This window comes from Anser brachyrhynchus (genome assembly GCF_964034855.1).
Source record: "Anser brachyrhynchus genome assembly, chromosome: 19".
In the NCBI taxonomy this organism is placed as follows: Eukaryota; Metazoa; Chordata; class Aves; order Anseriformes; family Anatidae; genus Anser; species Anser brachyrhynchus.
The window spans coordinates 6,976,208-7,001,053 of NC_137712.1; the positions used below are offsets into that span (position 1 = coordinate 6,976,208).

At 51.5% G+C, this 24,846-nt stretch overlaps 1 protein-coding gene across 4 annotated transcripts in view; it reads right to left on the reverse strand.

The window, feature by feature from the left end:
- The window catches only part of EEIG1 (estrogen-induced osteoclastogenesis regulator 1), a 37,007-nt gene that overhangs the window by 6,876 nt on the left and 5,285 nt on the right, over positions 1 to 24,846 (reverse strand). For 2 of the 4 annotated variants that reach the window (XM_080562488.1, XM_080562489.1), the window contains exons 3-10: positions 10,150 to 10,270; positions 9,818 to 9,847; positions 5,975 to 6,091; positions 5,427 to 5,473; positions 2,349 to 2,503; positions 1,100 to 1,207; positions 640 to 829; positions 338 to 459 (exon numbers count right to left, since the gene is read on the reverse strand). In XM_080562488.1, coding sequence (XP_080418614.1) covers positions 338 to 459; positions 640 to 829; positions 1,100 to 1,207; positions 2,349 to 2,503; positions 5,427 to 5,473; positions 5,975 to 6,091; positions 9,818 to 9,847; positions 10,150 to 10,270 — 890 coding nt within the window. Of the gene's footprint in view, positions 1 to 337; positions 460 to 639; positions 830 to 1,099; positions 1,208 to 2,348; positions 2,504 to 5,426; positions 5,474 to 5,974; positions 6,092 to 9,817; positions 9,848 to 10,149; positions 10,271 to 10,385; positions 10,621 to 24,846 lie in introns of those variants that run through there. The other 2 variants (XM_080562491.1, XM_080562490.1) reach the window with 2 other exon arrangements.

Sequence of the window (24,846 nt, forward strand, 5' to 3'; positions counted from 1 at the left end):
CAGCTGTGGCCTCCTACTTTAAAAAACACCCTTGGGTTGACCCTAGAACAAAGGCCCTGAAGAACTGGTATTTCTTCCCTCTCATCCTGTATGTTTAAGCTCCTGTTCAACCTCTGCTGCGTGTTGCAGAAGAACAGTGGCAAGCACTGTTTGCAAACTGATGCGCAGCTCTCAAATCCACGTGGTTTCTTTACCTACCGCAGAAACACCTAGCAAGCACTGAAATACTGTCAAGTGGGGAAGGGAGTCTACAACAGATCAGATCTTGCTCTGTAAAAGCTTGGCAGCCTTGCTAAAGGAATAGCCAAGACCTCCCCTCTGAGACTCATCCTCTCACCTTCAGTATTGCTGACATCTGTGAAGTCCTGACTCTGCATTATCTTCTCCACTATATCATCTGCATCGATCCTGGTGTCATCCACTCGGGTTGGATGACTCTCCACCGAATCCTTTTTCCTCCTGGGGAGAAAAAATAAAAGGAAAACTTACTCAGCCTTTCAAGACAGACTTTCAGATACTCTCTTGCTTCTTTGAGCAACGGCCTCCCTCCCAGTGACTACTTCCAATTTACTGCTGCTTGAAGACCAAGGAGTAGATTCCGTCTCTCCTTCCCAAAGGGGCTTTGCACCAGTTACCTACCGAGAGGGTCTGTCCAGCAGAAGAGCTGGTCTGGGGGGCCGGGGCGGCTTCTCTAGTTTGTGGTCGCGCTCTCCCTCGGGGCACTCCACCGTCATACTGAGCCCTCCGGACGCGCTGCTGCTGGTGGAGGTGTTGCGGCGGTGGGTCAGGTCGGACATGCTAGAAGAACGGGAGTGCTCTGTGCTGTAACCTGCAAAGGCAGAGTGGTTACAAACCAGTTTTTTCCTCCTTCCTGGCAGCACAGCTAACAGGCAGGGCAGCCGCAGACCGGCAGTTCTGTTCCCAGATACTGAGGTTTATGCACGCATCTGTGAACTCATCTGCAGAGACTAAACAGGAAACTCTGCTATTACAGGGCTGGGTAAGAGAGATGGCTGCAAACTGCTCTCACAAGAGCTCGCTGCAGGAAAGAAAAAGGGATGGGGCCACTGCTGGCAGAACCACACAGATCAACAGTTACCAGAGATCTTGGACTGCTGGCTGGCGTAGCTGGAGTTCCGCGAGTGCCCCGAGTGGAAGACTTCCTCGGGGCTGGACAGATTCTGATCGGGTTCTTCTGGGACACCTGCTGAGAAACAAGGCGCTCCGGTTACACCACAACCAAGCCGGGATGTTGCCCGCTGCCTAGGACTGAGCACTGATCCTGGGACACCAGATTAAGGAAAGTGCAAGCCTCTTGACAGAAGCCCGTTGTACAGGCTAGCACATCGCTTACAAGCACCTTGGAAGTAGGGAAGACAACAACAAGCTTCTCTGTCAAGCTCTAATCACTAATTCTACCATCCAGTGTCTGAATTAACAGGCATCTTTAGGGCCTTGAAGGACCCAGAAAGACAGTTAGTGTCTGAAATTTAATACTTTTAACTGTGAACAGCTAACACCACGGAAGCAAACGGCCACTATCAGTAAAGCATTACAATTTCCATTTGAGTGCTTCTCCTGTTATTACTTTTCTTCTGCTATTACTTGTGAGAGTCCATGCCACTTAGCATTTAAATCACATCTGAACTTGGCACCGAAACCTCAGGATAACCTCTGCTTCTTTGCCCTTGCCCCATCTTGCCTCTCTTGCAGCAAGTTTATCCAAAAGCGCCCCAGTGTAACATCTGCCAGCTTTTTAAGCACAGCACTTGCACACTGCGCTAAGTGTGAGGCGATGTGACAGTGCTATTTTGGTGCAGTGTGCCTGCCTGCACATTGGGAGTGTGCAGGGATTTAAAAAAAAAGCAATGGGAGAATGCAGTGTCCTTGAAAATGGGCTCACACAGAAGCCAAAGAACTCCACATCAGCAGCTGGAACAAGGCCATCAGACCTTAAACCAGCCTCTAAAACCTTCGTAGGAACTTTTCGAGAAGATAAGCTCGAGCACCAGAATAGCTGAGTGGAGAACAATGTTAAGTGCCACTGAACACAATGGAAGGCAGGGATGAGCGCGACACGTGGATTATTAAATCCACAGCTAAAAGAACTAATTGCTTTATCTCCACCAACACAAGTATGCATGTGGCAAAGATTCATGCTTCCCCTCCTCAGCTCCACTTAATAGATAACTTTGTTTCTCTTAATTTTCTAAAATGAGTAAAGAGGTGAGGATTGGTTTGGGAAATCATGAAAAATTAAAAAAATCTGTGCTTGTAATTGCTGGGAGAAGGAAGAGAGTGTGCAGGCAGACCCGGGCGCTGCATGGCTCCGGGATGGGCATTCCTACCCGAGCTGAGGATGGTTGCTCGCGGCTTGCTCTGACGCAGAGAGCCAATTGGGGCTGAAGTGCTGTTGCTGCTTGTGGTTCCCTCGCCCTTGCAGGTGAGCTGCAGGGTGGAGTCCTGCCCCGGAATGGTGATGGATTTGGCTGTGGAAGGCGGCCTGTAAGCAGAAAAGAAGAGGGTTACAAAGTGCAGGGCAGGGATCAGGGATCGTCCTATCGCACGGGGGGCTCTCGCTGCGCCACGAGGCCCCCCCAGCTCCCCCAGGAAGGACTGGCAGCCCCCCAGGCTACAGCACGGCATGACATTTGCTCCCACCCCCGAGACTTGGGTCTTTCCTAATCCATAACGCATCCGGACTGTGGAGCTAGCACTTTACAAACTGCTGAGTACAAGGAAAAGCAAGGCTGAGGTAAACTAAGGCAAAAAGCGACCACTCAGTCATTCGTACAGGACAACTGCACTATCCTCCAGGAAATTATCCAGAGCTGCCCTTTTCCCCCAACATGTGTTCCAGCAGCCAGTCGGCCTCACAAACAGGAACCAGCTTGTTTTCAGCCAGCTCGAAATCCCAGCACCATCCTGCTACACCTTTCTGACCCGGGTCGGAGAGAAGCCTTTTATCCCAGCACCCCTACGAGAGCATTTTACAACCATCGAGTGACCTTTCCATTTTTTAACTGATGATTAAACTACTTTTTAGTGAGACTAAAGTATTTTTCCAGCTGTCAGAATTATTTTTCTGGTTGTTCTGCGTGCTCCCAACATCCCTCTGCAAATGCTGACTCCAGGACAGAACTGCAAGCGCCTGAGCCCCCTCCCTTCCTCCAGGAGGGTTTTTGGGTCAAAGCCACGGCATGTGCAGCGTGGCAAAGTTAATATTCCTGCTGGAGCCCTAACTTCCCTATAGCCTGAAGCCTGAGCTGTAAGTAATGGATTATACCACGCTTTTTAAGTGAGGAGTGAGAAGCCAAACTTTTATTTGTCTCACTTGGAGCTCTGCGGTGAGCGAGGGAAGATGCTACACGAGGGGACCATCGAACAATTTGGGAGAAAGAATAAAGAGCTAAAACCATTTCTTACGGCAGCCAGACGGCTACAAAGGTCAGAGGAGACCCCCAGCACACCTTCCTGAGGTGGGGGGGAGCAACCACCAAAAAAAAGACCACCTCCCTAACCACGTTAGCGGTGATTTACACACAGCCAGGTACTTTGGGGACTTGCTTTCCCAGGTTAATAAGGCCCCTGCTGCCTCAGTCAAGCCCACCGCTGCTGTAGCAGCTATCAGGTCGGGCGAGCAGCCTGCTCTGCCCTCCTGCACGACACCCAGGAGGGGAAGGTTCCTCCGGGTGCTGCAGAAAGCAAGTGCTCGGCGAGCACGTTCAGGAGTGACTTCCCAGCACAGCTTAATTCCTGCCTAATCCTCTAACGAGTGTCATTTCTCAACAGCTCTCCTGATCAAGGACTATTCTACATGCAAAGTTTCCATTTTTAGACATTTGCACATCATCACCATATAAAGAAAAAATGGGGATGACTGCAAAAATCCTGCAAGAAAATAGGGAGGTTTGACTTTCAGACTGACCCCACTTACATTAAATTGATATTTATACTCAATTCTGTATAATTTCCAGGTACTAACAGTGGGGTTTGATTCCACAATGAAAAAGCAAGAGGTATTTTTGTCAAACATCGTCAGCCATCACTTCAATTTATCATTGAAACTAATCCTAGTAACCTAGGCTGGAAACATCTGTTAAAGCATCTATTACCGTTAAAAGGTTAGGATTTAAGATGCTCAAAGTTTCCTTCTGAAGCATGATTTTTTCCGAATCTGACAGCACTGCAGTCACTGTTTGAAAGGCTCACAAACATTGCTGCACTGTGAAAAGGCATTCACAAAATACAAATTAGGCAGCTTTTTATAACAACGCAAGCTCGCTGATGTACTCGAAGCCAGCTCCTAAAATTAGACCGTTTAGCCCAGAATGTTACTGCTACGAGACGTGACCTTAAGGTAAAGCTTTCTCCTCCCACACCGCTGGGAGTCAGCAGGAAATATTCTATCAGCACAGGGCAGTCCTGCAGCAGTTACACACCTTGCTGCACACTGGCTGGGATCACTGCAGTATAAAGGCACACGTCACTGCTATATTTGTTAATTGATTCCCCAACAATTAGCGAAGCAACAAAAGTGCTCTCTAGCTCTGCTGCATTTATTCTTTCTTGCTAAATGGATTTAAAAAAAAATAAAAGATGTGTATGATTGCAGTTTCTCTACTAATCAATACAAATTATGATCCTAGGATCCTGAAGAAGAAAGAGAGAATTAAAATGCTTCAGCCTCGCATTATTTTTGTTGCCATTTCAATTCAACATCTTTATTTTGAGTGCTATGTGCTGAAAGATGGTAATTTCCAAGACTGTTTTCTTCATTGACCTTTCCCTTCTTGGAGGTCATCGAAACCAACCCCAGAGCTATGAGAAACTGTCCCTCGTGTAAAACACAAAGTTCTTTATCAACGTCCGTTAGTTTCCAAAACTCAACGACACTAGGAGGAAAAAAACCAAGACACCCTATGCACAACAAGACTGTTTCTTCCCCCAGAAGAAGGGAAAAGAGAGACAACCCAGTCCTTCAGAAGAATACAAGAGATTTGGAAATCAGGTTTGAGTTTCAAAGGGAAATTTGAAAATACTTTCCCCTGCCATCCCATCTCACAGAGCAGGAGTGAAAACTGACACAGACTTCAGCAGCCCTTGCAGGTCACCCTTCACATCTCCTATCACTAGCTGACGTTACCACTGGCACTGAAATTCAGAATTTCCCCACCCTACAGCAGACTCTTCCTTTTTATAGCTGGGAAACAACAGCAGAGAACAGACCAACCAAAAGCACAGTCATGCTACACTACGCTGGCTGATCCAACAATCTAGACCATCATTTTCAAGCTTTCCCCCATACTTCCTTATCTCAAGGACATCTCCTCCTCCTCCCCAGCAATTTCAGTCTCCAACAGAAGACTGCAAAAGCAACAGGAGTCTCAGTCTCCCCAGAACAGGGCGGGTACCCAGAAACTCACGTTTTGAAGCAGGGGTCCCCCGAGAGCAAGGACATCCCGATGGTGACCTGCAGAGAGGGAACAAGGCCCACAGTTAGCCATCCTGCTGCGAGCACCTCACTTCGCAACAGCCAGGACGTCAAGGGCTAGGCGTAAAGATTCATGAGACCCAGTTCCTCTCTAAAGGAGATCAGCTCCAGGGATTTAGCAAGTTATTTCCTCCCTTTCCCAAGCACAGGCATCAATGGCTCCAAGCTGTAGGGGCTCAGCGGGACACCAGCCTGGCAACCCTGACAATGCACTTCAGACTTGATTTTCCCCCCAAGCTCATGCGTTCTCTGATGATAAAAAAATGTTATCGAGGGTTATCGCTCGGCCAAATGGATGCCAAGACATCAAAGGGCAACTGTGATAACGGCAAGCTTCCCTGCTCAGACCAGCAGCATAAAAGCAGAACCCTCTCTCTGTACATAACAGGATCTTCTCTGAGGCTCAGCACTGCACTCTGGCTGTGATCTTTTTTTTATTCAACAGCAGGATTTCCACTGTGGCAGAACCAGCTGCCATACCTTTAGGATGGAGTTGTCCTGTCGCGTGTTCTTGGTGTCGTATCCTTCCAGCAAGCAGCAACGGACAGTGGATCCAGAGCCCGCAAATTCTGCCAGATTTAGATCAGCGAAGCCCAGCTGTAGCCATGAAAACAATGGAGGGGAAGGGGAGAGAACAAAGAAACAAAAAAAAAACTTCAATAAGGGGATATGCAGTGTCACCCAGACCAGAGGAGGACAGCACCTCTGAGACTTAGGGCAGAAACACAAGCCATACGCGCAGAGATGGGGTGTAGAGACCCCTTAGAGCTGGGGGTGGGAAGGGTCGCCTTCCTCATCCCCAGCCAGGTGAACGCTCTGCGGGACGTCAGCCCTGTGCAAGGGAGGAAAAGAGCAGTGGTGCTGGCCAGGACAGCGTTAACCAGCCTGCAGCAGTTGCATAACCAAGGACATGGAAGGCACTAGGTCACCGATGTGGAAAAAACAGAATCACACATACACAAACATAATAAGGCACTCTTTGTGTCGGGCCATCGCAGAGTGCAGCGGAGCATGCGAACCGGGAGATGAAAGGATATTGTTACGGAGGAAAGTGACACTGTCCTGAACCACAGAACGGAGCCTTGCAGCACCGCAAGCTGGGAATGGAGAGCCATAGGGCCATGCGTGTGCTCTACTGCCACAGCTGCTGGGCTGGGCATCTCCTGTAGCAAAGCTTCCTCAGCATCTCCACGATTTAACTAGCTAGTGGTACGTTTGGCAGGCAGGAGGAAGAGAAATGTCTGCAGAGATTTAGTTATCAGCTCTCCAAACTTTCTTGAACAAAGAGAAAATAAATAGGGACGGTGACAAAATTAAAGATTAGAGGCAAATTCAAAGCAGGTATCGATGCCTCTGGAGCACAAGCACAATGAAGAGCCGTTTTGTTGTTCTGCTCTAATTCCTGCTGTAGGAATACAGTGCTTTCCCAAAAGAAAAAAGTTACAGCTTCTTCTACTCAGAATTTTGGCAATAAGTCAGTTGTGTCTCACCTGCCCTGCCCAGAAAGAGATGTTGTACCCCAAATTTGACCAAACAGCCCCAGCACAGAAAGTCAGCATCACTTCAACGTACAGGTCGGCTTCCACAAGAACACAGAGAGAAGGTGGACAAGCAAATGCCCATACCCAGCTGCTATTTTGTGCATTACAGTACAATTCTCCTGCCCTGGCGTTGACACCTGAATGACAGAACTGAACCACGAGCCTCAGACTAGCACCACACTACGGAAACGCGGTGCTCTCAGCTGTGGCAGCTGATAGGGAGTTACAGCACAAACCAGTCCCTGCTGTATGAACATCGTTCCATATCAGGACTGCTCCCATTATTCCACGTCAAAAGTCTAAACCACAGCCTGCAAAAGATGATTCAAGGGATGACAGCAACAAGATCATGGTACCTTTGTCCTCTGCCCCATTCTCAAAGGGGAACAAGTGTTGATGGCAAATAAAAAGTGAGACAGAACAGGAACCTTTCTTCAACAATAGGAAGGAAGAAAAACATAACCTAACTTTGCTCCCTCTCTTCTCCTTTCATAAGGGCTCCCTTAACTCGAGTGTTTCTCCAGTTCCTGCTGCAGGTGTTCCTCTCTCTTGCAGTGCCGAGGGTTATGTTTTTGCTGAACCTTCAGCAATAATGAGAAAATGTAGAGACTTTTTATCTTTCAGAGAGAAACTGGGGAGGAGAAAGCCATGTGCAATGCAACACATCAGAGCAACCGAAATGGAGGGCAGACGAGATACGGCCCAGCCCCACCAGAAGAAGAAGAGGGCACTTGAGGGGCCTGGACCCAAACCCCCCGTCCCGCACCAAAGCGGTAACGGAGCCGAGGGCCTCGCTGAGGAGATGGGCAGAGGACAGAAGTGGGACAGGACTCCAAGCACCCACGCTGCGCGCTGAGGTCACAAGCCCTCCTCAGGAAGCAGACTCCCAGTATATAGAGGAAGGATCCCTTAGCAAGAGGATGTTTTCATATGTAACCTTTCCCAATAGTTTCCTCAGTTTTCCAGCCAGCTGATGGTGTTTCTTCCAGCTTGGGGAAAGAGTTTCCGCTTTATCAGTCCTTCCTGTTGGTTTCCGCTCCATAACCCCTGACACCGAGGTGACATTAACGTCAAACCAAAGGTACACAAGTCTATGGAAACTCTGACCTGAGCACAAACAGCTCCACTGCTCTTACCCTACTGAAGGGGGACCAGGTAGAAAGGACACTCCGCACCTCCCACGATCAGGGGAGTTGCCGAGCGAATGCAGTTTGAGAAGGTGAGGCCTTGTTTAGGAATGGGGAAATAACTGCGTGAACACAGACTGCTGCTGCTACAAACATTAGGAATACCAGGTAACTCGATTCTGTCACAACAATCTGCCTGGAAAGGAGTCTGAACAAGCCTGGTCCGCAGGCCAAGACTGCAAAGCCTATAACCACCCTGCCTGGTGCGACGCCCCTCACCTCCACACGGGTCTTTCCTCAATTCCAGGAGCCCAGCCTGGCTGGAGAGAGCTGCGGGAAGGCACTGAGGGACCACGTGCATGCATGCGACTCATTCCACTTCTTCACAGGAGACCAAGCAAGGCCTCAGCTCAAGAGAAGACAAGTACTTGAGTTCTGGCCTCTGATTTTGGGCTGGAGCAGTTAAATCTCTTAACACGCCTCTAAACGCAACTGCAGACCGAGTGAAGGGGAAGTAGGTTACAACACGACCTGAATAAGAGTCCAGGTTAACTCCACCATGGAGGCTGCCTTTGAGCTTCCTTTAATTCCACATTTCCAAATACTGCGGGAAGCTTCAGGACGGGCATCGAGGAGGAAGAAGCCGATGCATTTACACCTCACAGACACACCTCTTCCTCCAGCTACGCTGTGCTCCCTGGACAGGCAGCTCTGCAGGACGGAGGAATAACCTCCCCCTCAGCGTAAATTTAGTGAGAGAGAAACCGATGGCCCTAGAGACAGCGTCCTCACGTTAGCCACAAAAAAAGGAACAGTGTGGGCAGCACCACTGCCCTCTGCCACAGGGCACAGCGGTACATGGTGTGAGTGCAGCTCTCCTCTCAAAGCTTTTTAGACCCACGGTCTCAGGAAGGATATTGATTAGAAGAAATTCTTACAAGGTTCTGCGTGACCTGAACATCTGTTTATTAGAAACTCGCACCAGTGACTCATTTTCAAACAAACATGGTTTCGGGCTCTGTGCGAACTCAGCTCCTAAGCCAACATTGTCTCTTGTTCCAGCACAAAGAGAAGGGGTGGCATCCAGCCCATTGTCTCTCCCACAGCCTGAGCGAGAAAACGAGTGGGGCGAGTGTGCGTGTAACAAAACAAAAAACTAATGTCCCTGATGATCAGCTTGTTTCTTGCCTCAGCGCCTCCTGTGCCCTGGAAAAGAGTGATTTCTGCTGTAGGTTTCTGCCTGTGCTCACAGCGCAGCGAGGTGCCTACCCCAGCCACAGATGGTTACTGTGTTTGGGAGAGCACAGTAACTCAAGTCTGTATTTCTTTATTAGCAAGACATTGCCAGAAGCCAGAAAGTTCACATCTGACTCAGAACTTCCCCAAAGTTTGAGGACATGCAGAACATCTTCCCAACCCCCTTCTCAAATCCACATCCAGTGCAATCTGGATCCTGTCCCAGTAAGTAAGTTTTTTTTTGGGAAATCACTTAATTCAGGCCGACGAACTAACGAGTGCCTCTCCAGACTGCCGCTCGCAGCAGCTATGCTGTGTTCTGACCGTTCAGCCACTGCTTTCTGATGGACACAGAGCACGAACAGCAGACAAAACCATCACCACTCTGACACATTTGCCCTTTCTTTACTCTTTCTTACCTTGGAGTAGGTTTTTCCGCCCTTCAGCTCCTATAATGGGAGACAAAACAAACAGGAAAAGAAGCTATTATCTGCGCTGGGGAAACATGGGGAAAGTCATTACTCAATCCTGGAATTTGGTCTCAGGATTTCACAAACTTCTGTACCAACACCCTGCTCCCTCCCACCCTCGGTCAAGCACCCTTGCTGGAGAGGCGAGCTCCATTCGGTTTCTGTCTTAGCCCTAAAAATCCTCCCTTCCCACCACTGCAATTCTTGCTGCCAAAAAAGCAGCTCGGAACCAACACCAAGGCACGGGTGGTACCTGCCAGAAGCAGAAGCTGGACGCTCACCTTACGCACAGATACTCGGCAGATGCAGGGGTCCAGGAGCCCTGTGGCGGGGTTGGCACTCATTTTGCACACGAAGGTGAATTTCTTTTTCCAGCGGACACAGTTTTCCTGCACTTCCTCTCTATGAGAAAGCAAAAGAAAAAAATACAGTGTTCAAATAAAGGTAAAAAGCCAAATCAATCCCAGTTGTTGTCTTTGACTGGGAACACGGCCTGCAAAGATCCTCTACAACATACCTCGACCCACACCACCTGAAAGGGCACCATACAAAGGGCGTTACGTTAGCAGCAAGCAATTTCACTAGCCAATGCAGATAAAAATGCATCTAGGTTATGGGGTAGGTTAATCATCTCATCAGCATTTGCCTTAAACTCTCCCAGGCCCTTCGACGTTTCCTGCTCAGCTGGTTTAGCTCCTCTATTGTCCAGCCTGGACAGACCCAGGCTCTGTAACTCAACTGGGCTGAAGGTTTCCGAGCTTATCTTCCTACAACGCCCGTTTTGGGCAGCCTCCTGCGCAGTAAAGGTGCTTTCTGTCCCGGACAGAGTGTCCTTCCCACCCCGCTCTGTACGCTGAGACTGAGCCCGTGAGAACAGCCAGCTCGAGGGAGGACACGAAGAGGTGGAAACGCCAGTGGGTGCAGGCAGAGAGGAGCAGGCCACACGAGAAGAGCCCGAGGCGAAGAGGAGCCTGCGTCCCTCACGCCGCTCTCACTGCCTGGCCCTGAGCACCGGCCACAGAGTTGAGAGGCTGCAACTCAGGCACAGGGTGAAGCCACAGGAGGAAGATGAGGAGGAGGAGGAGGCGGCTCCTCTCTGAGCACAGGAGCTGCTTCAGGTAGGGCTCGGGCTCCACAAGGCCCTCCGAGGAAGCCGAGCTTTATCTCTTGAAGACTGCGGGTTCAAAGGGGCAGGGGAAGGAGGTGCGGGGGGCCTCTCGCGAGGCCCTGGGTACCAAGAGATCCTCTGCAGGCTGCACGGCAAGGTCTGATCCGGTTATCTGATCCGGTTAGAGCTCAGCCCCTGGCCCCCAGCCAATTACGTGCTCCAAGTAACGAGGCTGGGGGGAGGCACGGCGCTCCTGGCAGCTCTGAGCTAGGAAGTTTGCATACAGCTCTTCTCTCGGCACAGGACAAAGGAGCAAGGGCACCAAAAACCTCGTTTGCATTAGCAGGGAAAGGGAAGTTTCCCACCATCCGACCCGGGCACAGGAAAGCCGGAGAGACTGGTGGGAAGGGAAACGAGACCAGTCTTGGTATCGCCTGCTGCTGGGAAGGAGGGAGCAGACCCCAGAGCGCAGCCCTGCAGCCCCTTCCACAACCCTGAGGTGACAGTAACGCGACAGGATGCCAGGGAGCGGGTCCTGAGGCAGCAGGTCCCTGCCAGTCCTCGAAACTTTCCGTGGGACTTCAGTGTGTCGGCTAAAGGGAACAGCAAGGACCACAAACGTGGTAGGTGACAAGTAACTAAACCCTGTAATCCTCTGTAGTGTAGATCAGGGCTGGTCTTCCCTGGGTAAAAAGAGGGAAAACAGAAGGCCGCGATCCCTTCAAAGCGGTGAACTCCAACTCCTTGCTGGCAGTGGAAGTCATTGAAATACCAGACATCTAAGTGACGAGAATACCTTTGAATTTGGGATTAATTCAAGATGAGGTCTGGTTCTCATTGCTCCACTCAGCTCAGTCCAACTCCTTCAGGCAGGAGAGGAGATACATTTCCACAGGGATTAAAGAGGCTTTGCCCGTAATGAAATATTCACCAAACTAGCCAAGGTAAGTTTCAGACCTGAGGTGCCTTGAACCTGACATGGCGTAACTCAAATGACCTGGAGGAAGGAGAACTCAGACACAGAAGAGAAAAGCATTCAAGAGAATAGGATAATGCTTGCAAACCCACATGCTTCAGATCTGCAAGGATGGTGTACGGGACGCAGAAGACACCAGGCATGTCAGCAGCGTTACTCCTCTCCTGCTGGGCACGACAGCCCCTTGCTACGAGCACCGATCCCAGCACCATACCCCATGCCACGGGCGGCCAAGCTTTGGCACGGCGTGCTGTGGGCGGTGACGCCAGCTCCCTGCCTCACCCGTCCGATGTGCAGGAGCCCCTCCAGCATGCGAGTTTTCCTACTCATGACTTCTCTTCGCATTACAAAGCAGCTCTGATTCAGCATCTGCTGGATGCCGCTAAGCCCAGCGGAGGCTAACGATTTAAAAATGGGGCAAAGAGTCCTGATTGGGAATAAAGAGCTGCTTCACGAGCTCTGCTAACAGACCTCCTGTTTCTTATTAACAAGATACGTCGGCCTTTCCACACTGCTGTGGGTAGCATGGCCCAGGCGATTAGGGGACGAGCAGAGGGTTTGGGGATGAGCAGCACCACGACCGACGTGCCTGCAGGTGCACACGGAGCTCGGGGCCTTGCGTGCCCGCAGAGGGGGCTGCACAGGATGGAACTGAGATAAAATTCAGAGCCGCTTTCCAGTCACAGTTTCACAATCATTCAGCAAGGACTTTCAACGTGTTTTTTTTTTTGTCTTTTCAGAGTGGCTTTTCAGGGTGGGGGCTGGGGCCGTACCATCAGACAAGCAAGCAGCAGCATTGTTTCGAGCCAAACTGTAAAAAATGAGTTCCACATTTCCAAGAGACAGCATGGGGTGAAGCAATGGGCTTTGTCTATCCGCCTCCCAGCAAGTTATCATCAGGATGGTAATTAGAGAAGACTAAAATAGGAAGAAAGAGTGGACTCGGATGAGGAGCAGTTTTGCATTTAGCTCCAGAACACCCGGAGCGTGGTGAGGGATGCACAGAGAGGTGTTTCCTTCCATCCTAATCACAGGGCACCTAAAAGCAAAGCAGAAACTAACAGCTTTAAACCAAAAGTGTCTAATTTTAAGTCGTACTCTGTATTTGAAGCGCCAGAAATAGATTAGAGCAATGCCGAGCACTAGGTGCCAATTCAACGGGTCTTCAGAAGTTTTATTTTAAAAAAAGCTGTCCATAGCATTTTGCAAAAAAAAGCCTCCCAGAAGGCTGAATGCCTGCCAGGCTAAGCTTTGCCCTCTCCTGACTCGAGACTTACTCAAAGCTATGTAATTACTCTTGCAGACCTAAATATACCACCGCAGAATAAACCAACGCAGCCCTGCGCCAGCTTTTGTGAAAAGTGGACCTCCAAAGGGAGCTGCGAGCTCCTCGCCTGTCTCCAGCCCTGCGATGAGCCCGAAGGGACCGCATGCCGTGTCCCTGGGCACCGCCGTCCCCGTAGAGCAAAGGTGGACTGGGCAGGGAGCAGTGGGAAGATGTTTTGGCGTGGCAGGAACCTAACTTGTGGGAGCGATGCACAGCAGCAACCCGCTGGTTTATCTGCTTTTACGTCCCGTGCAGAGCTAACAGCGCGCTTGGTGAAAACCACAAACCTCTCCGGGCTCAGGTCTCACGCGCAGCCTTCCTGCAGCTCTGGAGGCAGGCGGAGGAAGGCACGACAAACAGATTTTATAGAAGAGATGTTTACCAACTGTGATTTTAGTGCCACGGACAGAGCAGCGCTGTTCCAGAAAGCCATGATGCTAACTGAGACTTTGCTAAAACAAGCACACAGGGAAACGCTTCTAGAAAAAGGCCACGTGTAGGGGCCACGCTACCCAGGACAAGCGCGGGTCTGTCCCACAAGGCAACCTAGCTATCGAAACACCACAACAGAGATTAAAACTTCTATTTACAGCCTCAAAGCTGAGCTGTGCCCAACTGGGTGTGATGCTTTAACGCAACCCGCTGAAACAATTTTGCCCGGCTGACCCATTTACAAGAGCAGTTGCTTCGCTCTCGCTTTGTGGCAGCGGCCATATATAAGAGAGCTAAAAGTACGAAACATCCTAAAAAGCCTACAGGCTTACTGGGGGGGCAGAGACGACAAAAATAGCTTCCCAACGCCAAACACTGCAGCAGAGCAACGCATCTCAGTTTGGCGTTTCGTACACAGCAGCAGACGCGGGCAAACCTCGGGCTAAACAAGACGGTACAGAGATAAGTGCGCACAAAGAGCTGCTTATTCACATCCCCTCCTCCTCATTTACACGGAGGGTGAGGGCGAGCTCTCCTCTTTGTGATGCCCAGCCCGCACGCCCACGTCCCCCAGGCTCCCAGAGGTGGCTCTGGGCGAGCTCCCTCGAGCAGAACCAAGCCCTGCCGGCTCGCGGCAGGCAGCGCGCCCCGCTCCCCTCGCTGGTTCACCTCCTCACGCGGCAGCGCGGCATCACTGAAGCTACGCCTCAATACCGTCAGGCACAAAAATGATAACAGTGTTTTAAGGAGGCCAACGAGGCCATCCCCAGCTCGGATTCATTTACAGTGCGGCTGACTGACAAACGGACTTTGAAGGGACCCCGGCACTCCTGCAGGGGGTCTTCTGGGGAGGAAGGTGGTGCAGGTACAAGGGCATTGCCTCAGTCACAGGGAAAGGAAAAAAAAACACCAACACAAAATCAGGTCAACAGATTGCATCTGAAGGGCAACGCCATGCGTCTCCTACAGCATTTCTTTCCACGTGTGTCTTGGCTCTGCTTTCAGCTGCAGACACACACCATTAGAACCAGAACGGCGTGGGTTGGAAGGACCCTAAAGCCCACCCAGCCCCAACCCTGCCACGGCAGGGACACCACCCAGCAGATCAGGTTGGCCATGGCCTCATCCAACCTGGTCCTGAACACCTCCAGGGATGGGGCACCCACAGCCTCTCTGGGCAGCCTGTGCCGGTGCCTCACCACCCTCTGAGTAAAGAATTTCCTCCTAACATCTTACCTAAATCTACCTTCTTAGAGTTAAAAGCCATTCCCACTTGCCCTGTCGTTATCTGACTGAGCAAAAAGTCACTCTCCTTTTTTGTAACCCCCTTTAAGTACTGAAAAGCTGCCGTGACATCCCCCTGGATCCCATCTCCCTGGAGCCTTCTCTTCTTCAGGCTGGACACCCCCAGCCCTCCCAGCTTCTTCATAGGAGAACCTGCAGAGGACTGCTGACATCCCCTTAGCTCGCGCAGTCCGGATCAATCCCGTGTTATGCCCTGGAGAAGACAGCTACTATTTTAACCTGGTTATCTACTGCACAACTCTAACGGAAGAGACACCTTTGGTAAGGCCTGAAGAAACCACCTGAAAATCCCCCTCCCAAAGGGATTTGCTGAGAGCCAGGCCCGTAACCAGCAGTCACGGCGCTGGGCTCCCAGCACACCGAGCTTTACACCACCCTCAAACACAGCAGTCCTGCTACAAACACAGGGCCTAATTGCTGCTTTACTGCATGGAAAATATAAAGGGAGGTGAAAATACGTATAATAGAAGGCGAGCCTTTGCCTAGCCACTAGCTGGTTTAGATTTACAATCCAAAAGCTGTAGGTGGCCCCAAATAACGGCTTAGGAGCGGGCACTTCAGTGCAGCACGTATTATTAAAGCAAGCTGCATCGCCGTCCTTTTCTACCTGCTGCCAGGCACAGGTACAAAGCAGAAGCAAGGAAGAGGCAGAAATCTGAGCCGGGTGCTGAGAGGTTCAGCCGAGACATATCCCAAGCAGGAGAGGTGAGAGAGAGACCATCTTCCTCGGGGAGCACCGTGCAGGACTGGGAAACGGCTGGATACAAAAATCGCACCAAAACCCAGGACAGCTTAACCTGGCGGTGTACGAGTGCTCTGTGGATATAAAAATCTAGTTACGCGGAGGGGTTTTTGTCTCCCCTGACCAGCATGAAGGGAAAGGACAGCAGGCAGCCCTCCTCATGGCAGTTCCTCTGTTTTGCCCGGCTTACACCACGGAGCAGCACAAGTGCCAGCCCCGAGAGCCGGAGGGCTCCCCCCCGCCCCCAGCCCCGCGTTCTCCAGCCGCCAGGCACTGCGTGTTGCATGGCGGGCAGCAGCAGCGGCGGCGGCGGCAAAGTGGCTCGGAGATGGACGATGCGCACTGCGTCACTACGAGAACTGAGGGAGTCTTTGTCATTTGAAACAAGGCTTGTTCGGGTGTTTCGCTGCCAGTGTTTTAACCAGGGGTTCAGCGGGAAGGTCACCGCATCCACCAAGCAACAGATCAACTTCTGGGCTCCCAGCGGAGCCACTTCAAGGAACCACGGTACCAAAGGACCTACCCCCAACCCTGTACTTGCCCGTTCAGTTCTGCGCTCACACCCGAGGGGAAGCAAGGTGCCCACAGGCTCTCTAAAGGCCGGATTCGAGCACCAATGCCTTTGGAGTGAAGTCCTCACGTGAGCTGGAGGCAAATACAGCAGAAAGGACTAACAGCAACTGTATGGGAAAGACAAAGCTAACGGAAGCGGCTTCAGGCACAGGTGAGAAGTCAGGGAAAGGAGCTGCCGAGACTGTCTCCCCGTGGGGACAGACGGCACCACGACGTGCGAGGCGGGTAAGGAAAGAGCTGGAGCAAAACCCAGGTGAGCATGAAGTCACAGCAGGATACAACGAGCGATTTCCAAGTTCTCCATCAAAATGAGCCGCTATCTGGTCAGCAAGCGATGGACTTTTTATGGCTTTAAGCTTATCTCCAGCAGGCTGTTTCCAAAGACACGCGGCTTTTGAACTGCGCACTCTCGATAAAGGTGCACCGGGACGAGGCAGGGAGCAGCAACACCTCCTGCAGAACGGGGCAGCAGCCAACCACCAGCAGAAAACCCTCCAGCAGCAGCAGCATTCCTGCCCGGGCGTTAGCAGGTTGTTCTCAAGGCAGCACTTCAGTTGTGCCTGGCCTCCACGCACCCCAACGTGAAACCCCATGCGGGATGTCCCGCAGGTGAGAGCCCTCCAGTGCATCATCTCCTGGACCCACCGTCCAGCTTATCCACGGCTTCTAAAACCTAGCACCAGGGCTTGTTTTTAGAGGGGAAAAAGAAATTCCAACTATTTCTTGCATCTAAATCTTCAAACCTTTGAACTCTTCCCTTCTGATGGCAGTTAACAAAAAGCAGCACGCAGCCGGCGATGGAACACTACAGCACAAGTTGCATAAGGAAATAAAAATTGGGCCAAACGGAGGAAAAAAGTCACAGGATAATGAACCTTGAAGACAAGCTAAAGAACGAGTCAGATGAGTTTTGGAAGGGTGAGTGAGGGTGGAGCACGGCGAAGGCAGGGAGAAATGCTAACAGACACAGCCATCGGGCAGCGAGGATGCACTCAGGGCACTTCAGCCAGGGGACACGTGGCACAGCCAGCTTTGAGGGGGGCTGTATTTTGTTCTGTCCTCTTGAATCGGAGAAGAAAAGCTGGAGCAAGGACGAGAAGGGCCTGTAGCAGGAAATATCGTGCAACACACCTACTGTTACACGCTGTGCTTTAGCCGGAGCAGCCCAGAGCAGCACGCATCCGAGGGCTGCTCGCCACATCCCCAGCACACAAGTGCCTTCTGGTCAGCGGCCAGGGCCGTGCGCCAGGAGCAAAAACCCAAACTCTTAAGTGTAAAGGAAGGAATAGCTGGATGGGTGACTCAGTTACTGAAATACGAGTCTGTAACAACGCGCAGATCGAACGCGGGAAGACGCATTGGCTTTTTATAAAAAAACCCGAGCACGCACTGAGTCACCACCCCGACTCCCACCTCTATTGTTCTGATAGACTCATTTGGAGCTGGATTAGCCCAGCGAGAGTCAGGTGCCAGGCTGCCAAATCCATCACCGGAGCTTTCTTATCGTAAGCAAACGCACAAGTATTCACAGAAAACACCAGGAACAGCTCTGCACTGCAGATTTCGCTTGGTCTGCCCAGGTCAGCCCTGAGCTCTGACGCTCAGCTTACTGCACAAGCCAGCAGGATTTGGGGGCGCAAGCAACCCCGGGGTGAAACCTCTGTGGGGCTGGAGAGGAGAAAAGAAAGCCTCCCAAATCCCCCAGTACCCGTGTGCCCTTTGGACCAATCACAACAGAAATCTGCCTCGTAGTTCTAACAGATAAAGGAACCAAAGCTTCAGAAAACCCCACAGGTTTGCTCCGAAAAGGCGCTTGCAAGGCGAAGGTAGATTACTTCACCGTCTCTCCGGGACACCACAAGTTTCTGTAACACCGAAGCTTGGGAAGCTTTTTGCTTGTGGCAGCCTGTAGATGTGAAATGAAGATTCACCGATTATCCGCTGCTGATATATTTATAAACTTGCTTCATCCCTTAAGTGTTAGCTGTCAATTTGAGAGATTCCAGCTTTGCCTTTTGCTGCCTAAATTTGGGCTCCTACTAAAGAAAGACAGCAACGTAAAATCCAGCAAGGAAAGCTCTGGTAATGTCCCTACCACGAGGGGTACAAGAGATGGCCACGACTCCGTGCTGCAAGAAAGCTGTGCTTGTGAACAGAGTGCTCTTATAAATAAAAAAGAAAGCCACCTTTCCAAGCAAAAAAACCAAGCCCCTCACACACACTGAGATGAAAAATCAAGACATGGGTCTTGGGATGGGATATTCCAGGGCTTTGCTGGGACAGCAAGTCTGGAAAAATGAGAACTCCGGAGGGAATCGCCACAAGACCAGGAACAAAATCCCCGCTACAAGCGACGTGCACTGAACAAATCTGTTGGCCTCCAAGGCAGATTTATGGCACAGGAAGCCATGCTGAAGCTCAGCTATTCAAGCTACGCGTTGTGCCAGTATCAGCCCCGTTTCAACCAGGAGACTTCGCCAGCGTAGCCGTACCAGAGAAGCCTTTGTAGTGTAAATTAACCTGCACACGAGGCCAAGTTCATTTCGGGAATAATTTCATTAATACCGCGTGATGTAACATCACTGCAATTTGGCTCAAGTGTGCTAAAGAGCTCTTCAGTAAATAAGCTGCCTGAAGTCAACCCCGGTGCTAAAAGTATGTTTAGTTACCCAAGAGGTAACACCCTGCTGTGCCCAGACATGCTCCGCTGTGAATCACCTCTACACAGTACACATTTCGTCAAAAACAATAAAATAGTCCAGGAAAACATCCCTTTGTGTGTGAAGACCAGCTTTTCCATCCCATCACGGATGTTTTATGACGGTTCGTTTATAAAGGCATTGTTCAGCAGCACGAACCAGGTCACTGCGTTTAAGGACAAGGCTTTAAGGACAAGGTACAGACGCGTTCTCACTGTACCTCAGGCTCTTCCATCAGTATTTGTTGCTGCTTTTCTGCAAGAAGGCTGCTCAGCAGAGGTCTGCGAATGACAGAAAGCTGCTGAATAAAGCCTGCTGCATCCCTGTCTCGTCGCCATCCCGGTGGCAACAGGCTGGGAGTCTCAGCGCTGCCGGGCCCCGTTCTCCTTTCCCATCTTTTCCTCTTGCCTCGACTCCGGCGTGCGTCAGCCCCGGTGTCACGCTGTTTCAATACGCAGAGCCGGCAGAGAAGGACGAATTGCCTTTTGGCTAGATTTTATCAGTTTAACACAAATGGTGAGGTCAGAGGAGTGCCAGAGCCAGCACGGGGGGAGAGCAGGGGGACGGAGACGCAGCAGTCGGATCGGCTTCAGCTGCCCCAGACCCGCAGCTCCAGCTAAAAGCAGTTCTCTGGGACCGATACCCCGTGACGTAACGGCACGCTCACACTGCACTGACAGCACCCTAATCAGAGAAAGGTAATTACATAAATTACATCTCGGTTAAGAGCAGAACGAGGGAAAGTGCTGCACTTGGTGACACATCAGCCTGTGCTGGCTGTGCCACCGGGAGATGTTAGGCTAGGCTCTCGCTGCTCGCCTGCCAGGAGCGGGTTTTGGAGGATGAGAGTATTTACCTCCCCCGGGGCTGTCACCACCGGCAGTACTCAGACACATCTCCGCGATTCTCCTCTGCTGAGAGCCGCTGCAATCGGAGACGAGCAGGAATCCCTACTGGAGGGAAGGCAACACGCAGGTTTGTTTTGAAAGAGCAGTCACGCTCGCATGGCATTGCCGTAAACCTACGCCAGAAAGCAACCTTAACGAGAACAGCGGCCAAACGGCGTACCATCAGCTACCCCCAGCACCACCAGCAGGGTATTTCACAAAGCTGGAAGCAAATGTAAAAACAGCTATAGGAAATCCACTGCCCCACAGCGCAGTGTTTCCCTGGGGCAAGGAGCACTGCAGGCTACTGAAGGCACACGATGAGCAGCTCTCGAAAGGAATTCAGCGTTTATGCAGATGCAACTGCCCGGCGTTACCGAAGTATGAAATAAAACCTAACAGGCCACTGGCAGAAGCCAGGAAGAGAGCTTCCCTACAGAGGGGCTGCTGCATGATGATCTGTACTGAGGCAGGCAGCCTGTCCCCAAAGGAGCCCGCGCCGCTCAGCCTGGAAGCAGGACATGAGCAGGACCCGGTACAGCCAGGCTACAGCAGTAAAAAAGCTCAGCCACTGCTTCGTGCCGGTGCGATGGAGCATTAAGAAACCTGAAAAGATTGCTGGATTATAAATAATATCCTACGCTCCTGCCTCACAGTCAGCAACGTGCAGGCACAGTCTGCGTGATGATGGGAAGAACTAGCAGAAGAAACAGAAAAAGCATGGTGAAAGCCACTGAAAACCCTGGCGTCACACCTAACCTCGCCTTTGCTTAGCACGAATAAAGCCTGAAAGAGTCTGATAGGAGGCTGGTGGCGGGGGGAATAAAACTCTAAGCCTGTTTTTTTCCAGACAAGCCTTTCCTTCCCCTTCTCCCAGCCATCGGCACATCGCGATGAGCAATGTTATCCCCGAGGGACTGGAAACAGAAGTGACTGGGCAGAGAAGAGGGTAAGCAAACCCCCGGCAGCACTCGTTCTGCCTCTGGTTCTGCAGTGCTCACACTCCCAACTTGCACTTCAGGAGGAATGGGATCTCCAGCCGCAGGGCACGGTGTAGGCAGGCACGTGCCGGTCCCTTCCCCATGCGCCAGCCTCTGTTGATCATTAACCCCGTAGCCAGTAGTGATCAGCTCGCAGCAGTCACTTCCTAAAGTTTTATTCTGGAAGCAAAACGGAGGTGGCTACCCCAAACTGAAGCCCTGAGGCCGCGTCCCATTTATGGGATTTTCTCCTCCTGTGGGTTCCTTGCTCTGCTTTTCCATCGCAAAGCCAGACTGGAGTTTAATGCTTGATAAAAGGCCCTAAATGAGACCTCAAACTTCATTTTCTACATTTTGTACACTGAATGGCAAGAGAAGGGACTTGCCTCGTTTCAACTAACGCACAGCTCTGGGAAGCTGTAATCCCCAAAACGTTTTCTAGCTTTAGCAGGTTTCTTATTATTTTATAGAGCACGTTTTGGGGCTAGTTACCGACCACACGCAGGGCGATGGTTTCTGCAGCTCTCTAAAGCTGCATTACTAATTCATGCTGCAGCTTTCTGGTCCTTCCAGCACAGTAAATCCACGTGCTCTCTTCCTTCCTCCCACGTAAGCAACCTCGGTGCTTTCAGCCCCAACAGACAGCGTTCATTTCTTATTTAGCGTACAGCAATGGAAGTGTTTTTAGCTTCAGTCGCATCTCCTGCAACAACACGGGACCTCCTAGCACACGGCCTCCTCTCAGCAACGAAGTGTGATGAACTCAAAGGAAAGGCGTAATCCTGCTGCCCTGCCAGCCCACTTTGTCTGCAGGGAAAGCATCCGCTACAGAGACCATGTACGCTGTGGCTTATCTAGAATATCCTGTCTCTTCAGCACTTGCCTCCTCCCAAGCCTCCAGTCTCCATGCGCTTCCTGTTCATTTTCCTCCTCATCCCCGTCCCCTTTCCTCTTATCTTTTCCTCATCTCAGCCTTATCAATGGAGCTACATGGGAGACTCACGAGAAGCATGTGAAAGTGACACCCGTGACGATCAGCGCTCTCGAATCCCTCCAAACAATTCCCTTTCTTGCTCATCGGATTAAAAATACACCGAACAACAAGGCCGTTCATCCAGTGAACACAGGCACAACTGTTTGCCAGTGGGAAGAGCCTTTCAGACCCGGGCGCTAGGACGGCATGCTGAGTCCCGCTGCGTGGTACCAGAGCTCACGATGCCAAGTCAGGGTGCTGATGTGCATCGTGTCCCCCAGCAAGTGCACAAAGGCATCATGTGAACAACCTGCAAGAAAAAAAAAACACCTCTCATCCTGCAGGTTGGGCAGCTGGTGCTAGGGGGGGGCGACACGCAGCCACCTGAAATAACACGGCACGGATTTCTGATATGAGCCTTTGGGCTGTCACAAAGGAAACAGCAGATCCAAACCTTGGTCCAGGATATTCCTAAAGGCTGCTGATTTATTATGTAAAGAGCTAGAGAATAATTCCTGACCCGTTTCAGAGACGGCTGCAGCCCCAGCTCCGACAGGGCAGGGCTGGCAGCGCACAGAGGATGCGGAACGTATCCTGTTTGAAAAGGGAGGCCACGCAGAGCCACATCCGTCTGTCCTCGCACGGAAGGAGACCTCGCAGAGCCCAGCGCAGGTGATGGTGCAAGAGCTCACCGCGCCGTTCCTGCGTGCTCCCGAGCGGACAGACGTGCCTTGCAGTGGAAGGGGTTTCTGACGTGAGGGAGAAGCCCGAGATCTCTCCTGAAATGCTAGCAGATGTAGCTCCCTGCAATAAAATAGTAAGAAATAAATCTGTGCCTGCCTCATTTATCTAGAAACTAGCACCAGCACAACTTGCTGTTGGCAGCTTACGGCCTATTAAAACACCAACAACCGTGCAGAGACCACAGGCTCCCGAAGGCGTGCACCAATTCCTCCCAAATACAGCTTCAAAGCTAGAGTCAACACCGACGGCAGCTAAAGAGCACAGAGGATAAACAGGCTGGAAGCCATTTAGGTTTCCCCCCGTATTTCAGAAATAAATATGGGGCTTAAGGGGAGCAGGGGGCACCCTCTGCTACCTGCCCTTGTCCTCGGCCAGAGCTGATTTAATTGCCACTCCGTAAATCCATCGGGCTGCAGGGCCCCAGCCCCAAGGAGCAACTCTCGGAGCCACGGGCTGCTCAGCTCGCGCAGGTAAGGCTGATCCTAAACGTTAGGTGTCGGGCACTGCCAGCTCCGAGGGGGAAACCTGAAAGCAGCCCGCAACCAAACGTTTACAGTCACAGAGCTCATGATTCTATGATTCTAAACCCCCTTTTTCTCATCTCTGCTGCCTGGTTTCCCTATGTTTGTTTCAGCAAACAAGGGGTGCAGGTGTTACGCCTTAACTGTGCTGAACTAGGCTGGGTTTTACTGCAAGCCATTTCTAGAGGCTGCATCCAGACGCCTCTCCACCAACACTCCCAGCCCTTTCCTGAGGCTGCGGCCAAGAGCAGGAGGTTACCACGTGTAAGGCAAAGAAGCTGCTCCGGAGCGTTAACGCTCGCTCTCTCGACCCATACATTTGGAATATGTTCACACACGGGGAAGGCCTACGTTTCCAGACACATTTGCAACAAGAGCACTTTAAAAGATTATCACACCACGTGCTCTAGCAGCCCCCTCCTTTCACCACTGCTGGTTTTCTTCCCCTCCTGGAGAGGCTGACTCCAGAAGAAACCAGTCACCTCGCCTTTGTTTTAAGGCAGGCAGCGGTGAAGATTTACATCCCCGCTGGGCTGAATCAGTCCTGTAGTCGCTGGTGAGCCAAATGTAACGCTCTTCTGGCCAGAAGGAGCCAACGAGGGTAAACTTAGTTACCTGAAGGATCTCTAGCATCAGGCACGATGGCTATTTATGCGAGGACAGTGAATTAGTTGATTTCTGACTCGCACCACAGACAGCTGGATTTCAGAGGCGGTGCGACTTGCACCTGCCCTAAGAGAAGCTCCTGATTCACCAGTCAGTCAGGGCACCGCTTCTCCCCTTTCCTGATGTCCTACAGAAAGGAGCGTGGCCGTGCCTATGACTAAGACAATGATGCTTTACATCCCCCCGCAGCAGGGAAGCGGGCAGCTCTAGGACGCTACTACCCGAGGACGGCAGTTGCACAAACGCTGACCTTAATCCACGTGGAGCTGCCGGTACGAGCAGCCTGCCCCAGCATTTCCTCTGGCTGCCGGGGCGCAGCTTTACACGCACACGGAGCAGGAAGCGGCCTCTCACCCTTACTCAATTACAAGCTGTAACAACGTTCTCGGTTCAAGCTACAGCACCGAAAAACTTGAAGGCCAGACCACCCTAACAGGCAGGGACGGCTCTTCCCAGATCATGACTGCTCCACTTAAGCCTCTGTACGAGCGGCTGCTGGGCTGCAGGAGGCCAAATCCAGTCTCTGGTCTGACTGGTGCTGCAGTGCCAGGACCAGAAAGCCAGGCTGAAACGCCAAACATGCTTGAAAGAGTGTGCTCCCTAAGGAAACACGGCCTGAGGTGGACAGAACCACTGCCTGGGCTGGAAGTTGGGATTTTTTTTTGCCTTCAGAAGATGACGTGGAAGGTGGGAAATGCCCTCAATGTCGTTAAGCTCTTGCAAAAGCCTTCCCACTGGAGTCAGCCAGGGGCTTTCAGAATACAATCCCTTCCTTTGAGTCCAGAAATACCAGAGTGAAACCGCTGGCAAGCTAACGGAACAAGGCAGGACGAGGTGTCGGGACTCCGTGGCTGACACCTGGCCTTCCCCCCCTTTACATCAGGCACCAGCGGCGCTCCCTGCCAGAAGTCAGTCAGCAGCGGGGGGAAGAGCAGCTGGCCGCCACTCGGCATTAACTGACACCGTAAGCAAGGGGGGCGTTAATCAACCCTTCCTCTGCTGTAATACCTGAAGACGTAAGCACACGAGCTCCGTGGGGCTGTGG